At 36.6% G+C, this 17,116-nt stretch overlaps 2 protein-coding genes across 2 annotated transcripts in view; both read left to right on the top strand.

Moving 5' to 3' along the window:
• ANKRD31 (ankyrin repeat domain 31) overlaps positions 1-17,116 on the top strand; it is a 178,688-nt gene that overhangs the window by 106,121 nt on the left and 55,451 nt on the right. The window contains exons 15-16 of the mRNA XM_012802743.1: positions 5,529-5,666; positions 6,504-6,646. Coding sequence (XP_012658197.1) covers positions 5,529-5,666; positions 6,504-6,646 — 281 coding nt within the window. The remainder of the gene's footprint in view (positions 1-5,528; positions 5,667-6,503; positions 6,647-17,116) is intronic.
• Positions 16,591-17,114, top strand: LOC105886609 (proteasome subunit beta type-3; the record flags this gene model as incomplete). The annotated part of the gene is made up of 1 exon (XM_012802734.1): positions 16,591-17,114. A coding segment is annotated over exon 1 (423 nt), but the record flags the coding sequence as incomplete, so codon positions are not given.

The following is a 17,116-nucleotide window of genomic DNA, read 5'->3' as shown; positions in this document are numbered from 1 at the left end:
CTGTGACTAATAGTTAAGTAATAGTGTTTACTTTGAAAATCAGATCTTTATTAGAAAGATGGCTACTAAACTGATATCAACAAGTTAATAAACAATATTTCTATCAATTTTATGTTTCCGGCGGTGCCTGTGGCTCAAAGGAGTAGGGCGCTGGTCCCATATGCCAGAGGTGGCAGGTTCAAACCTAGCCCCGGCCAAAAACTGCTAAATAAATAAATAAATAAATAAAAATTTTATGTTTCCTTTTAATATAGCACTTATTTGTTATCAGGAAACCCAACAACATTTTAATAGCAGAAAATTGTTAGCTCCATTGATTTAAACTATTTACTGAATTCCCATCAGAATTGTAGCCAGCAAACTTTACGCTTTTTTTTTTTTTTTTGAGACGGAGCCTCAAGCTATCCCCCTGAGTAGAGTGCCATGGCCTCACAGCTCACAGCAACCTCCAACTCCTGGGCTCAAGCAAATCTCCTGCCTCAGCCTCCCAAGTAGCTGGGACTACAGGCACCCCCCACAGTGCCAGCCATTTTTTGTTGTTTGGCGGGCCTGGGCTGGGAATTCGAACCCGCCACCTTAGGTGTATGTGGCTGGCGCCTTAGCCAGTTGAGCCACAGGCGCCGAGCCACTTTACGCTTTTTATTTTATCTTTTTTTTTTAATTTTAATTTTTTTTTTTTTTGAGACAGAGCCTCAAGTTGTCCCCATGGGTAGAGTGCCGTGGCTTTACAGCTCACAGCAACCTCCAACTCCTGGGCTCAAGCGAGTTTCCTGCCTCCGCCTCCCAAGTAGCTGGGACCACAGGTGCCCGCCACAATGCCCGGCTTTTTTTTTTGGTTGCAGCCGTCGTTGTTTTGGCGGTCCGGGCTGGGGATTCAAACCCGCCACCTTAGGTGTACGTGGCTGGCGCCTTAGTTGGTTGAGCTATAGGCGCCGAGCCACTTTACGCTTTTTATATAAAAACATTTTTAATAGCTTCCATTCGCTTAAACAATCTAGCTTATTTAGAGAATAGAAACTCTAAAACATGTATTTTCTCTTCTAGTCATAACCAACTGTTAAGGAGAACTACAACACTGATACTATAAAATGTTTGTGTTTCAGATGAGAAATTAACTAATACCAATGGAGGTGAAAGTTCTGTAAGAAATTGTAAGGAGAAAAAAGAAGGAACAGAATCAGAAATTCACATGCCCACTGATATCCAAGAATACAAGAAAGTTCAGAATTTCAGAAAAAGACAAAGTTTTTTGAAAGCACCCTACAACCAAGGTTTGTATTCCTGTAATTATATAGGTAAAAGTTTACATAATCAAGCCCAGCAGTCCACTCTACTCAGAGAATTTCTAAACTTTCAGATATACTGTGTTTTTTTTAGGTACTCACTAAGTTATAAGATTATTTCAGAGATACTTATTATTAACACGCCACTTGAGAATACATTAGTCTTCAGATATATTCTTGCTTTCAGATGTATTTCCGCCTATGACTTCTAGTTCTTTATATTAGAGGAGATAAGGAAAATAGCAGAGATGGTAGCAATATTCAGTGGTGGCAGCAGGGATACATTGTGCCAGATCCCCACTACTATTCAGCCCTTTCAACATAGGGAACTTAAAGAAGCATAGCTACTAATTTCTTTATATTGGATGAATGAACTGTGTGTGTTTGGCAATATGGAAAAACTAACTATCCTTTGATAGTTCTTGGAGATAGTTCTGTGATGAACAATAGGCAGATCCACTTCAGCTTAAACATTAAGCACTAAAAGTTGATTTATCTACTGTCTGTTAAGGTAGGAAGGATACTGGATTAGTCATTCTCTATGATCTTCTAAGATTCTCTGTGAATCTTCTGTTTTCTCCTTCTCATGTAAACTGAATCCCTTCTTGATACTTACTTCCTAGGCTGGGTTGAATGGTGGCCCTCCAAAACATGTCCTGTCCTAATCTCTGGAACTTGTAAATATTATCTTGCTTTTGAAAAAGAATCTTTGTGTATCTGATCAAGTTTAAGACCCTGAGATAAGGAGCTCATAGAAGATTATCCAGATAGCCCCTAAATGTAAGACAAGCAGAAAAAGAGATGATGATATGAAGATACAGGCAAAGGAGCAATGTAGCCAACTAGCCAAAGAAACCAAGAAGTGCTGGCAGCCATCAAAAGCTGAAAGAGGCAAGAAAGGAATCTGCCTTTGAGCTTCTGAGGGAGTGTAGTCCTTCTGACTCTTGGATTTTGTCTGATCTCTAAATCATGAGAGAATAAATTGTTTTAAGCTGCCCAGTTTATGGTAATTTGTTACAGCTACCACAGGAAACTATATACCTCCCTAGCAGCACTTAAGCATTTTTTTTTTTTTTTTTTGCAGTTTTTGGCCAGGGCTGGGTTTGAACCCACCACCTCCAGCATATGGGGCCAGCGCCCCACTCTTTTGAGCCACAGGTGCCGCTCCAGCACTTAGGCATTTTTAAATGTACTTTTTTTATATGTCTGTAACTCCAGTAGACTGTGAACCACTTGAGCAGAAAATTAAACTGCCCTAGAAGTAAGGATTGCAGATATTCCTATCTATTTAGTAATACAAAGGTTGGCTTACCTCCTTATCATCCGACAGTGAATTTAACCAGGCTGTGTTCAGCTCCCCTCTCTTACCCTCCATAGATTTCCACTCAGAATTTTAGTTCCTTTCATTTGAATATGAAAATACAACCAAAGATTAATAAGTATTTGCAGAAAGCCCTTGTCAAATTAAACTAAACAGACCAAAAGCCCTCAGAAGTAATAGAAACAAAGTATAAGAATCAAAACATCTAAAATGTTAAAAAAAGTTGAAAAGGACAGAGAACAGTACAGAGCTCTGAGATATTAAAAATATAATGGCAGAAATTTTAAATAACAGTAGATATCTAAAGCTCTACAAGTCTCCTACAAAGGACAAAAGAAGAAAAGCTGGAAAATAGAGAAGAGATAAGCAAATTGGAAGGTCATGCCAAGAAATCCAGGGAGAACAGTGATCAAAAGTCATCAAAGTAATAATACAAGCAATGAAAAGACAGGAGTTTCCATACTGAAAAGCCCAGTAAGTGTCCAGTACGATGAGAAAGGCCCCTCACTGTGAAATTTCAGAACAGGGATTAAAAGAGGATCCTGAAAGTTTCCCGAGAATAAAAAACTGGTTATATACAAAGGATCAGAAATCTGAATATTTCTTAATAGTGTTGTACTTATTAATAGTAACATCATATTTCAAACTATGGTGAACTTTGCGAAGAGATTTAGTGTAAGTACTATTTGCTTCCTTTTGAACATCTGGCAGATTGTGTTTTAAATTTTCAGTTAAATGCTATACAGATTTATAACCGTAAGCATTGAGTTATTTTTGAGTTTTTGCTCCACAGTGTTTATCACATGGCTACCTTCTTTGCTACAAACATATCAGGGACATCCACAGAAAGAAATAATAATTGGGAGAGGTTTTTCAATTCAAACTTGCAATCTGCAGGCCCACCATCTTAGATATTTTATGACTTTCAAATATATTCTCCTTCTCTCTGTTTTTATACACACACACACGTCTTTAATTCTTCCAGTAAAGAATTTTTGAGTGCCAGTCTCTAATGAGCAGTATGTTTTTGGTGGATGTGAATGGATACTATCAATCTTCCCTATGATTCATATAAGCCAAGAATCTATTTTTAGAGAATAATCCCCTAAGTTTTTATCCCTTGCCCTGAAATTACATGCATGGTTGACAAAATTTAGGAAATAGGGCTAGAAGAGTCTCAAAGTTTAATGCAGTGGTTCTCAATCTTTAGTTTGCATCAGAATCTCTTGAAAAGCTTGTTAACACACAGATTGCTGGGCCTAACCTTCAAAGGATCTAATTTAGTAGGTTTGTTAGTTGTCTGTGTTGCTGCATAACAGATTACCACAAACATAATAACCATGATTTAAAACAATACACGTTTAGTATCTCATAGCTTCTGTAGATTAGGAAATGGGCATGACTTAGTCAAGTCCTCTGACAGGAACTTTCATAGTCTGCAGTCAAGGTGTTGGTCAGGACTAGGGTGTCATCTGAAGATTGGACTAGGGAAGCTTATCAAGCTGTCAAGCTTATGTGGTTGTTGGGAGAATTCACTTCCTTGAGGCTGGTTGGACTGAGGGCCCCAGTTCCTAGCCAGCTGTTGGCTGGTGGCCATCCTCAGTTTCTTGCTGCCCTGGCTTCTCCAGATGGACTTCTTGTATCATCAAAGTATAGAGACTGAAGAAAGGACAGAAAAAACATTTCAATCTCTTATAAACTAATCAAGGAAGGGAAATACCCTCGGTGTTGAAGTCTTCTATTGGTCAGAAGTAAATTATTCAAGAAGAGGGGACTACAAAGCCATAAATAGCAGAACATGAGGATCACTAGGAGCCATTTTAGAGTCTGCCTTCCGGAGTAAGTTTGGGGTAGATTGGAGAATTTGCAATTCTAACAGGTTTCCTCAGTGGTACTGACCCTACCATTTCATCATCCTAACCCTTTATTTTGCCTTGCTTCTTAGTTCAAAGTTTCTCTGATATAGTTTTTACAGAAAACAAAACTTCAGATTTCTGGCTTTAGATTGGGGAACTGGCGTAAGAGAAAGCAATTCAGGGGTGGGGAAGGTAACTTCGAGTCCCAACTTTTCTGTCTGTAAATGTTTTAATCATTCTCCCTGTTTCCTGTCCCAGTCTATACACCTGTCTTCCATGGTACCTGATGCCCCAAGTTCAGAGTGCCTGGATTCAGATTGGCCCCATTTATAATGCTCGTTGCAGGTACTTTGGGTGGGACTTTCCCTACTCTGCCAAGTCCATTCACTTTTCTCCATCAGTGACTTTATAGTTCCCCCAAATTTATTGACATCTTTGTCCTGTGTTGTTTTCCTCTTCTATTTTTTATAGATGGTACTTTCAAAATTCATTTCAGCATGGTTTTGACAGGAAATGGGAAAAACACAGAATTGTATGTTTTTTAGTCTCTCCAACTTGCATTGCAAAGAAAAGATTAAATTAACAAAAAGAATCTTTGGAAAATGATATAGTACTACTTTTTTATGAAAGAAAAATAGAAAACCCAATAGGCCATAGACTGGTGTTCGTTACCTGGGTGATCGGGAATACACCCATTGATATACAGAACAGCTGTAGAAAGAGGATTTTATAATACCACAAATCATTTTAAGAAACATTTTAGCCATTGCTAAACAACTACTGAGAGTGAGATAAGCGTAGAACCAAAGCAAGTGTGTTTTAATCAAGCGTTTGATAGAATGACTGAACACTAGAGTGAATGCAAGTAATGTGCTGAGATGCTCTATAATTTCTTCACGTTATACTTTAAAACAATAACAGCAATAATAATATTAATTGATTGATGTTTCTGTGTAGTCCACTCTGCTTATGATATTTTGAGAAAATTGTTCTGTATTTTCTAAGATCCTTTATAGTAATCAGCATTTGGTAGAAAAGAAGCCTCTATTTTGCTTGGCAAATTTACAGGAATGAAAACAGCTGGGATCAATAAGAGGCATGCCAAAGGGGAAAGTCAGCTTCATTTGGCTGCCAGAAGAGGAAATTTGTCTATGGTAAAATCTCTAATAGCATCTGGAGCAGATGTGAATCTTAAAGATAATGCAGGTTTGGATCCTTTTAGTTTGTCTCTATAATCTGAGCTCACTAAAATACACATTTCAAAACCTCCTCCCAAATTTGAGCCTCTCTGGTATATAACTGATAACTTTGAACAGTCTTTTTTATATAATAATTTAATCGAATAGTAAGATTTATCATGCTAAAATAACTTTCTCCTTTGGAAAAGTTTTTAACATCCATTTGGGAGCATTCAATGAGGTTATACAGAGTAAGGAATTTTCCTTGAAAATTTTAATTCCATCCCCTAACTTTGGAGAAATTGCAACATTTCTCATTTTACTGTCCTTTCTTCTCTTTTGTTTTTTCTTTATAATGTTCCTTATTCTGATTTCCCTTATTTTCATTTTAAATCTCCATTTAAAAAATTTTTCTTACATTTTGCTGAAGCACAAAAGAATCTTGTGTGAAGAATTCCACAGGGAAATACTCAAAGGTTTATCATATCAGATGTCATTTTAAAAGAGAAATGTGATGATGATGCAAATATACAAAGATGAATGTCAGATATTTTAATATCTGAGTTAAAACAGGTTGAAATGATTAGTATTTACTGTGGTGTCGTTATATTTTACATTCCATGAATCTCCTGCTTTGGTATGTATTTCAAGTATTTGTGACGAGATCAATCTGTTTTCAAAAATGAAACTTATATATTTTAAATCCATAGTTTTTAAGTATTATTTCTTATTCAATGCTTAGTATGTACATATGAATCAGTATAGATAATAATTCAACAAAACCTAGTACAAAGATACTACATGAATGTTGATTTGTAAGGAGCAGATTGGTCTTGGTTTTTTTAATTTTATTTTCCTTTTTTAGGTTGGACACCACTTCATGAAGCATCTAATGTAGGATCTAATGATATAATTGTGGAATTATTAAAAGCTGGTGCTAATGTTAATTGTGAAAATTTAGATGGAATTCTGCCGTTACATGATGCTGTTGCAAACAATCATTTAAAGGTATAGTGCACATGAGATTAGGTTTCTATTGCTTTTCTTAGGAAAATGAGTGAAGAAAATGAATATATTTTAAACTGAAAACTAAAGTGATTCCTTAAAACAAGTGATTCTAAAAACCTATTTAAAATTATAAATGAAGATACAATAATGGACTTGAAAAACAATATATATTGTTGTCATTTTTCCATTGTCTTTTCAGTACATAATTCATGTAAGTTAGAAGAAAGAGTAAACACAGGCTATAAGTCTAATACATTCCATTTAACATGGTCTAAGATTATATGCTGTTGTACACAGACTCAATTATAGTCATGATACATGTGACAGACTTTTTTTTTAACTCAGAATTTCTCAGTGGGTTTAGGGCAGCAATGTGAGTTATTTGTTTTTTCCGTTTCTCCCTTATTTTTCATTATTTAAGCAACTGTGATAAAATTATCTCAAGAGAAGATTACTAGGGTCATTATTTTAGGGTGCTGAATTTCAAATCTAGACCTTAAAACTCTTCTCATCATTTAAGCTCATCTTTTCGTTTGACAAATCTTGGGAGAAAACTTTTATTATTATCAATAGGTGATATAGACTTTTGAGGAATAATTATTGGTTTTGGAAATTAGTAAAGGAAACCACTACCAACAAGAAGAATAATGTCCCTAGTGACTACTTTTGACAAAAAGAAGCCCTTTGGCTTTTAAGATATTAAAATTTATAAAGAATAGATAAATTCTCATGGTTACAAGATGAAGAAAGCAAACAATCATTAAAGTGATGAACCTACTGGTTATTTGTATGGGGAAAAGGCCACTTAAATGAAACCACTTAAACGTCAAATTTTCACAGTGGGAAAATCATGTTTGGGGACATTATCCCAAAAAATGTCTCATAAAACAAGAGAAAAGTAATTCTCTTATTTGTATTTGTGTTGGGAGTCACCAGTATCACCCCTTCATTTGGAGATTTGTTTGAAGGACTTTTAGAACTTAATATGTAGTTGTGCTATGGCCAAGATTTATTATACCAGTGTAGACCAGGGTTTCTTAACTTTCACATTATTGACATTTGTGGCTGGATATTTCTTTACTGTGATGTACTGTCCTCTACATTGTAGGATGTTTAGCTTAGCAATGTATCTTATCTCTACCCACTATTTGCCAGTGGCACCCACATTTTCCACTTGTGATAACCAAAAAATGTTTCCATAAATTGCTGTGTATATATGGGGGGACAAAATCATCCCCAAGTGAGAACCACTAAGTTTTATATATAGGACATTGAACAGAATAAAGCTTCTAGAAAGACTCTCACATAGGTAGTCAGTTGATTTTTGATAATGGTGCTAGACAGTTGAATAGAGAAAGGATGTTCTTTTAACATATAGAGTTGGAACCTTTGCATTTCATTTGCAAAAAAAAATGAATCTCAAAAAACTGAACACTTAGTTTTTACCATATATAAAAATTAATTTAAAATAGATTACATCCACTTGGCCTGGTTCTGCATACCCTCCAAGAGCTCAGGCATGCTATCTGGAGGCCTGGGAATTACTCTACCCTAGCCCCCACAATTAGTACCTATGCACTTCTCCTAGAGGCCTGAGGACAGGCCTACCCAATCTGCAGCTACCACCACAGCTGGGGCCCACCCGTACATGCTACCTGTGGGCCTGAGAACTGCCCTTTTTTAGGTCATTGCAGTAATACCAGTGTGGACTTCTTAGGAGCCAGAAGATTGTTCCATAACTCTTACTGCTATTGCCTACACTACACGCACTAAACAGGGGCTCAAGGAATCTCCCACCTGCCTAGTCTACTACTATCACTAGAAGCATGCAAAAAAAAAAGGCCCAAAATTCAATCTCCCTGGATCTGCTAACACCCTAAGTACCATCCTGAGGCCCCCCAAAAAGGCATGCTTGATATACCACTGCTACCACTGGAGGCCAAGAACTTGGCCTACCTGGCATCCCCATCCCCGACAAAACTTAAGCACAGCCTCTATCCTAAGCAAAACAGAGGAAATCCCAGACATCACTGAGGATGTTTACAGCCAAAGAAATTGGCAAGAAATTATGGCAAGACACTACTACCTATACCTAGAATCAAAGCCAAAATCCCCTACCCAAACAATACCATAGATAACATCTTCAGAAAAAAAGTCCTCCCCAAATTCAAAATATTGAAAGAAGCAACTCTTACACCAGATGTGCAGATATCAAGGTAAGGACACGAGAAATATAAAAAAACAAGGAAGGAGGCGGCACCTGTAGCTCAGTGGGTAGAGCACCAGCCACATACACCAAGGATGCAGGTTTGAACACAGCCCGGGCCAGCTAAAATAATAATGACAACCGCAACAAAAGAATAGCCAGGCATTGTGGTGGGCACCTTTAGTCCCATCTATGTGGGAGGCTGAGGCAAGAGAATTGCTTAAGCCCAAGAGTTTGAGGTTGCTGTGAGCTGTGATATCACAGCACTCTACCCAGGGCAACAGCTTGAGACTCTGTCTCAAAAAAAGGAAGGAAGGAAACATGACACCAAAGGAACACAATTAATTCTTCAACAGCAGATTCCAGTGAAAAAGAAATTTATAAAATCCCTGAAAATCTTCAAAATAATATTAAAGAAGCTCATTGAGATACAAGAGAATACAGATAAACAATACAAAGAAATTTGAAAAACATTCAGAATGAGAAATTTACTAACAATAGCTATTATTATAAAGAAGAACTAAACAAATTCTAGAAGTAAAGAATAAAAAATATTCTTGAAAGATTTGATAGACTAGATCACATAGAAGAAAGAATTTAAGAACTTGAAAATCAGTTATCTTGAAGTAGCCCAGTCAGACAAAACAAAACAATTAAAAAAAGAGTGGGGAGGATAAAAAAGAACAAAGCCTACATGACATATTGAACACCATACTGGATCAAATATTCAAATTTTCAGTGTCCCTGAGGTAAAGAAAAGACAAAAAGGATAGAAAACCTATATAATGAAAATAATAGCTGACAACCTCTGATGTCTGGGAAGAGATTTAGATATCCAATATAGGAAGCTCAGAAATCTCCAAATAGATACAATTCAGAAAAGTCTTCTCCATGGGACATTATCATCAAAGTATCTAAAGATATAATTCCAAAAACAAGAGAAAAGCATCTAGTCACTTAGAACAGAACCCCCATCAGACTATCAGTAGATTTCTTAACAGAAACCTTATAGGCCAGAAGAAAATGAGATTATATATTTAAGGTTTTGTAATGAAAAAACCTTGCTATCCAAGGATACTATACCCAGCATCATGATCCTTTATAAATGAAGAAGTAAAATCTTTCCTAAACAAGCAGAATTTTGAGGAAATTTATTACAGCTAAACCAGCCCTACAAGAAATGCTTAAAGGAGTCCTACATGTGGAAGTAAAGGATAATATCTACTGTCATAAAAACATAATGAAAGTATAAACCCACCAGTTGAGCAAATACACAAATAAGGAAGAGAAAGTCCTCAAATGTTATAACTGTAGAAAACCACCAAACCACAGTGATACACAATAAGTGATAAAGAAACAAAGAATATACAGAACAATCAAAAATCAGTTAATAAAATGATAGAAATAAGTCCTTACATATCAGTAATAACCAGGAATAAACTTTCTACTTAGAAGATATACTCTGACTGATGAGATTACAACAAAAATAACCCAACTACCTACCAAAAAATCTGTCTCACCTAGGAGGGCACATATGGACTGGAAGTAAAGGGATAGAAAAGAATATTGCAGGCAAGTGGAAACCAAGGGCAAGTAGGAGTAGCTATACTAAGATAGACTGTAAGTCTAAAACAGTAAAAAGAGACAAAGGTCATTATATAATGATAAAGGTATCAATTCAACAAGAGGACATAATTCTAAACATATATGCACCAAGTACTGGGGCACCCAGATATATTAAGCAAATAGTGGATCTAATGAGATAAATTCCAATGCAGTAATAGCAGGAGACTTGATAGCCCACTCTCAGCATCCTATCACCTAAATGAAAAATTAAAAAAAATAAACTAAAATTGCATTTTAGACCACATAAGCCTAACAGGTATTTATAGAGCAGTTCATCCAACAGATATAAAATAATTCGTTTTATCTGCACATAGAACATTCTCCAGAATAGAGCACACATTAGGATGCAAAACAAGCCTTAACAATTTTTTTAAAATTCAAAATGAAGTATCTTCTCAGACTACAATGGGCTAAAACTAGAAATCAATTAACAAGAGAAACTTTGTTGGAAATGTACAGATAAATGGAAATTAAGCAACATGCTCTTAAATGGCCATTGGGTCAAAGAAGAAATGAAGGAGGATATAAAAAAATGTCTTGGGCCCGGCGCCTGTGGCTCAACCGGCTAAGGCGCCAGCCACGTACACCTAAGGTGGTGGGTTCGAATCCCCAGCCCAGACCCGCCAAACAACAATGACAGCTGCAACCAAAAAATAGCCAGGCGTTGTGGCGGGCGCCTGTGGTCCCAGCTACTTGGGAGGCGGAGGCAGGAGACTCGCTTGAGCCCAGGAATTGGAGGTTGCTGTGAGCTGTAAATGCCACAGCACTCTGCCCAGGGGGACAGCTCGAGGCTCTGTCTCAAAAAAAAAAAAAAAAGTCTTGGGACAAATGAAAATTGAAATAAAACATACCAAAACCTAAAAGATACAGCAAAAGCAGTGCTAAGAGTGAAGTTTGTGGCAATAAATGCCTACATCCAAAAAGTAGAAGGATTCTAGATAAAAAAATCTGAAGATGGGGCAGCTCCTGTGGCTCAAAGGAGTAGGGCACTGGCCCTGTATACTGGAGGTGGTGAGTTCAAACCCAGCCCCAACCAAAAACTGCCAAAAAAAAAAAAAAAATCTAAAGATGCACCTCAAGGATCAAACCAAACCACAGTCAGTAGAAGGAAAGAAATAATGAACACCAAACTAGGACTAAAAAAAAAGAGAGAACAAAAAAACATACAAAGGATCATCACATGAAAAGATGATTTTTTTAAAAGATAAATAAAATATGCAAACTCCTATCTAGGCTAACCAAGAAAAAAAAAGAGAAGACACAAATAAACAAAATCAGAACTGAAAAAGGAGACATTAAAAGTGATATCACAGAAATACAGATCATTAGAGACTATTATAAACAATTTTACACTAACAAAATGGAAAACCTGTAGGAAATGGATGAATTCCTGGACACATATGACCTAACAAGGTTGAATCAGGAAGAAATAGAAAACCTGAGCAATCCAATAACAAGTAATGAGATTGAATCAATAGTAAAAAATCTTCCAATAAATAAAAGGTCAGGAATGGATGGCATCACTGCTGAATTCTACCAAACTTAAACAAGGAACAAACATCAATTGTCCTCAAACTATTCTAGAAAATTAATGGTTCTCTTTAACTCACTTAACTGGGCCAGCTAAACCATGATACCAAAACCAGATGAAGACAAAGAAAAATATAGGACACTATCCTGATAAAACACAAAAATCCTCATCAAAAAACTAGTAAACCAAATCAAATAGCACATGAAGCAGATAATATACCCTGATAAAGTGAAATTCATCCCAGGGATACAAGGATGGTTCAGCATGTACAAGTCAATAAATACTATACATCACATCAACGGCATGAAGGAGAAAAATCATATAATCATATCAAGACTCAGAAAAAGCATTTGATAAAATTCAATATACCTTCATGGTAAAAAACTCTCAAAACTCTCAGCAAACTAGGCATAGAAGGAATACTCCTTAACATGAGAAGGGCCATATCTGACAGATCCACAGCCATCATCATACCAAGTGAAGAAAAGCTAAAAACCTTTCCTTTAAGAACTGGAACAAGACAAGAATGCTTACTTTCACAGCCTCTATTCAACATAGCACTAGAAGTCCTTGCCAGAGCAGTGAAGCAAAAGAAAGAAATAAAAGGCATCCAAATTAGAAAAAGAGGAAGTCAAATTGTCCCTTTTTGCACATGATAATGGTTTAGAAAAACCTAGAGACTACTAAAACACTCTCAGATATGATAAATTCAGGAAAGTTACAATGTTTCTATATACCAATTATGAACTACCTGAGAAGCAATCAAGAAAGCTATGTCATTTACAGTAACTATGAAAAAAATCAAAAACAACAAAAAAACCCACCAAAGAATAAATTTAACCAAGGATATGACCTTTATAGGTAAAACTATAAAACATCGATGAAAGAAATTGAAGAGGGCACAAAGTCTTCCAACAAATAAAAGGTCAAGACTGGATGGCTTCTTTGTTGAATTTTACCAAACTCACAAAGAACAAACATCAATTGTCCTCAAACTATTCTAGAATATTAATGGTTAGAATTTATTGTGTAAAATAAAAAATATATCAGATACCACTGAGGATGTTTATAGCCAAAGAAATTATGGGGAGACTACACTATTACCTATATCTAGAATCAAAGCCAAAATGCCCTACCCAAACAATACCTTAGATAATATCTATGTATTTATGGATTGGAAGAATTAATAACATTAAAATAACCATACTACTCAAAGCAACCTGTAGATTTAATGCAGTCTCTATCAAATCACCAATGTCATTTTTCACAGAAATAGAAAAAAGTTCTAAAATTCATATGAAACCAAAAAAGAGCCTGAATAGCTAACGTAATCTTGAGCAAAAAGAACACAGAGGTATATCACACTATCTTAATAATATATTACAAGTCTTTTGCAACCAAACAGCCTGGTGGTATTCTAAAAAACAGACACACAGACCAATGGAACAGAATTAAAAAACAAGAAATTAGTCCACATATCTGTATCCAACTGATTTTCCACAAAGGTGCTGTGAACATACATTGGGGAAAGGATACTCTCTTCAATAAATGGTGCTGGAAAAATTGGGAGTTCATATACATTAGTTGTTTTTTACCATATACAAAAATCAACTGAAGATGAATTAAAGATGTAAGTGTAGTACCTAAAATTATGAAACTACTGGAAGAAAAGGTAGGGGAAATTCTCTCAGAACATCATTCTAGGCAAGTATTTTATGCCTAAGATCTCAAAAGCACAGGCCACAAAATCAAAAATAAACAAATGTACCATATTAAATTTAAAAGCTTCTACATAACAAAAGAAATAATTGACAAAATGTTAAGACAGTCTATAGAAAGGAAGAAAATATTTACAAACTGTTTATTCAGCTATAGGCTACCCAGAATATACAAGGAACTCAAAAACTCAACCATTTAAAAAAATGCATTTACGAGTAGAGGACATATTTCTCAAAAGTAGACATACAATGGCCATCAGGTATATGAACAAATGCTCTCAGTCACTAAGGGAAATTCTGATCAAAATTATCTTTTTCTAGTTAGGGTGGTTACCATTACGAAGACAAAAATAACAGATTTTTGTGAGTATGTAGAAACAAAGACCTCTTATACACTGTTGGTGGGAATGTAAATTAGTATACATGGAGAACAGTATAGAGCTTACTCAAAAAACTAAAAATAGAACTACCATACAACTTAGTAATTCCACTACTGCGAATTAATCCAAAGGAAATTAGTATATCAGGGATACTTGTACCCTCATGCTTATTGCAGCACTATCACAAGAGCAAAGATAGGGAATCAATGTAACTGTCTTCAGTAGATGGGTGGATAAAGAAAACATGGGGTGCACACACACATACACACACACACAGTGGAATACTATGCAGCCTTAGAAAAGCACAAAATCTTTTCATTTTCAGCAATATGGATGGAACTGGAGGATATTATGTTAAATAAAATAATCCAGGCAGAGAAAAACAAATATTGCATGTGAAATAAAGAACACAGAGATAAATATTACATGATTTCACTTGCATATGGGAACTAAAATAGTTGATCTTGTGGAGATGAGAGAATAGACTGATAGATACCAGAGGCAGGGAAAAGTGTGTGGGGAGATTGAGAGAGGTTGGTTAGTGGACACAAATACATAGCCAAATAAAAGAAATAATCCTACTGAATAGCAGAGTAGGGTGACTATAATTAGCACCAATGTATTATATATATATCAAAATAGCTATTAGAGAGCACTCAAAATGTTCCCAACTCACAGAAATGATAACTACTAAAGGAGATGGATAGCCTAGGTAGGCAAAAATTTCTTAAAAAGAACAGAAGAGGTATGAACTCTAAGTGAAAAATATAAATTAGACTTCCTAAAAATTAAAAAGCTGTTCTTTAAAAATGGTATTCAGAATACGTAAAAACAGGAACTTATGGTTCCGAAATGGTGACATAAGCAAGCTGGCTTCATACCCTCAACCCCACAGACAATCAAAAACAAATATTTACAGTTCTGAGATTATCACCAGCAACATCCCAGAACTCAGATATGAGGATGAAAAAGTTTCTGTGGCCACAGAGGGTGAAAAAAAACTCCAGGCAGACTTTAAAAGCTGAACTTTCTTTTACTATGCCTGGCAATAAGTGAGCAGAAAATTTCTTCCCATCTCATGGTTTCTATACTGGAGAAAGTGAAACGAAGTTAGACTACCAGCTTACCCACCCTTTATGGTTTCTGGGCAGGAGAACTGTCTGTACCTCAACCCACAGTAAATATTGGAAGTGCTTGAAGGGAGAAATATCCCAGAAGCTAGCCAGTAACAAGGATAAGTGAGTCCACCAGCCTCAGCCCTGGAAACTCTACTCTTGTTATTCAGCTACAAGAGACACTGAGTCATAGTGTCTCTTTAGCAGCACCACACTTAAGGAGATTCATCCCACAGGTCCCCTAGGCAGCAATACCTAGCCATCATTCCCACACTGCCATGGTATCTCATTTGGGAACTACCCTATCCAGGACAGGTAGCACTCTGATTGCTTACTGGAACCAAGGCAAACCTGGGCGTATACCCCATCGAGTCCCTGAGAGGACTTACTGGGAGAAAAAATAAAAGAAAGAAACTCAACAGATAATTACAAAGAATCTCCAAGCAAACATAATCCAGTAAAAAAAATCTAACTAAGATATACAGAGATAACAGGGATGAATAATTAATCCTTCAGTGTGTACATTAATATACATCCACAAGAAACAACAGCAAACAGAGAATCACAATCTCAAATGGACAAAACTAGTAATCACTGACTGACCCTAATGAGATGTTAATATGTGAATTCTCTGGCCAAGAGTTCAAAACAATAGTTTAATGGGAAATCAGTGATCTCCAAGATAACAAAGAAAAGCAGTTCAGAAATTTAACAGAGAATTTAACAAAGAGGTTGTAATTGGAACTATAAAATACATATGTTGAACTGAAATACTTATTAGAAGCTCTCAATATCAGGATGGATCAAGCAGAGGAAAAAAAATAGTGAACTCGAAGACAGGCTATGAGAAAATACACAGAGAAGAAAAAAGAATGAGAAAGAATGAACATCACTTAAAAGACAAAATGACTAGCTCAGTGCCTGTATCCCAGTGGTTAGGGCGCCAGCCACATACACCGAGGCTGGCGGGTTTGAACCCAGCTGTGGCCTACTAAACAACAATGACAGCTACAACAACAAAAATAGCCAGGCATTATGACAGGTACCTGGAGTCCTAGCTACTTGGGAAGCTGAGGCAAGAGAATTGCTTAAGCCTAGGAATTTGAGGTTACCATGAGCTGTGAGGCCATACTACTCAACTGAGGGCAACATTAAAAAAAAAAAAAATTAAGAAATAATAATAGTAAAAGAAAAGAAATTAAAAAATAAAAAGATAAAATTACCTTATTGTACAACTGTTAGCAGTGAGAAAAAGGGAAAAAAGAAAGAAAATTACCTCAACCAATTAAGTATTATTGGTGTTGAAGTAGTTGAGCAAAAGCAAGGAGTAGAAAGCTTAATCAAAGATATAATAACAGGTTGGCCTATCAGCCAGTGGAGTGAAAGCAGCGAGAGTGGTTGCGCAGAGAAGGCTGAAACCGATTTACTGGAGTTGCACCCGAGAGTGAGGGTCCTAGTACATCGCAAATATGTCTATTATGTCCTATAATGGAGAGGCCGTCATGGCCATGAAGGGGAAGAACTGTGTGGCCATCGCTGCAGACAGGCGCTTCGGTATCCAAGCCCAGATGGTGACCACGGACTTCCAGAAGATCTTTCCCATGGGTGACCGTTTATATATCGGTCTGGCGGGCCTCGCCACTGACGTCCAGACAGTTGCCCAGCGCCTCAAGTTCCGGCCGAACCTGTATGAGTTAAAGGAAGGTCGGCAGATCAAACCTTATACCCTCATGAATATGGTGGCCAACCTTTTGTATGAGAAACGGTTTGGTCCCTACTACACTGAGCCAGTCATTGCTGGGTTGGACCCGAAGACCTTTAAGCCCTTCATTTGCTCTCTAGACCTCATTGGCTGCCCCATGGTGACTGATGACTTTGTGGTCAGTGGCACCTG

This window comes from Otolemur garnettii, unplaced genomic scaffold (assembly GCF_000181295.1).
Source record: "Otolemur garnettii isolate 467f Iridium unplaced genomic scaffold, OtoGar3 scaffold00017, whole genome shotgun sequence".
NCBI classification, from domain to species: Eukaryota; Metazoa; Chordata; class Mammalia; order Primates; family Galagidae; genus Otolemur; species Otolemur garnettii.
This window is presented reverse-complemented; position numbering and strand designations above follow the sequence as displayed.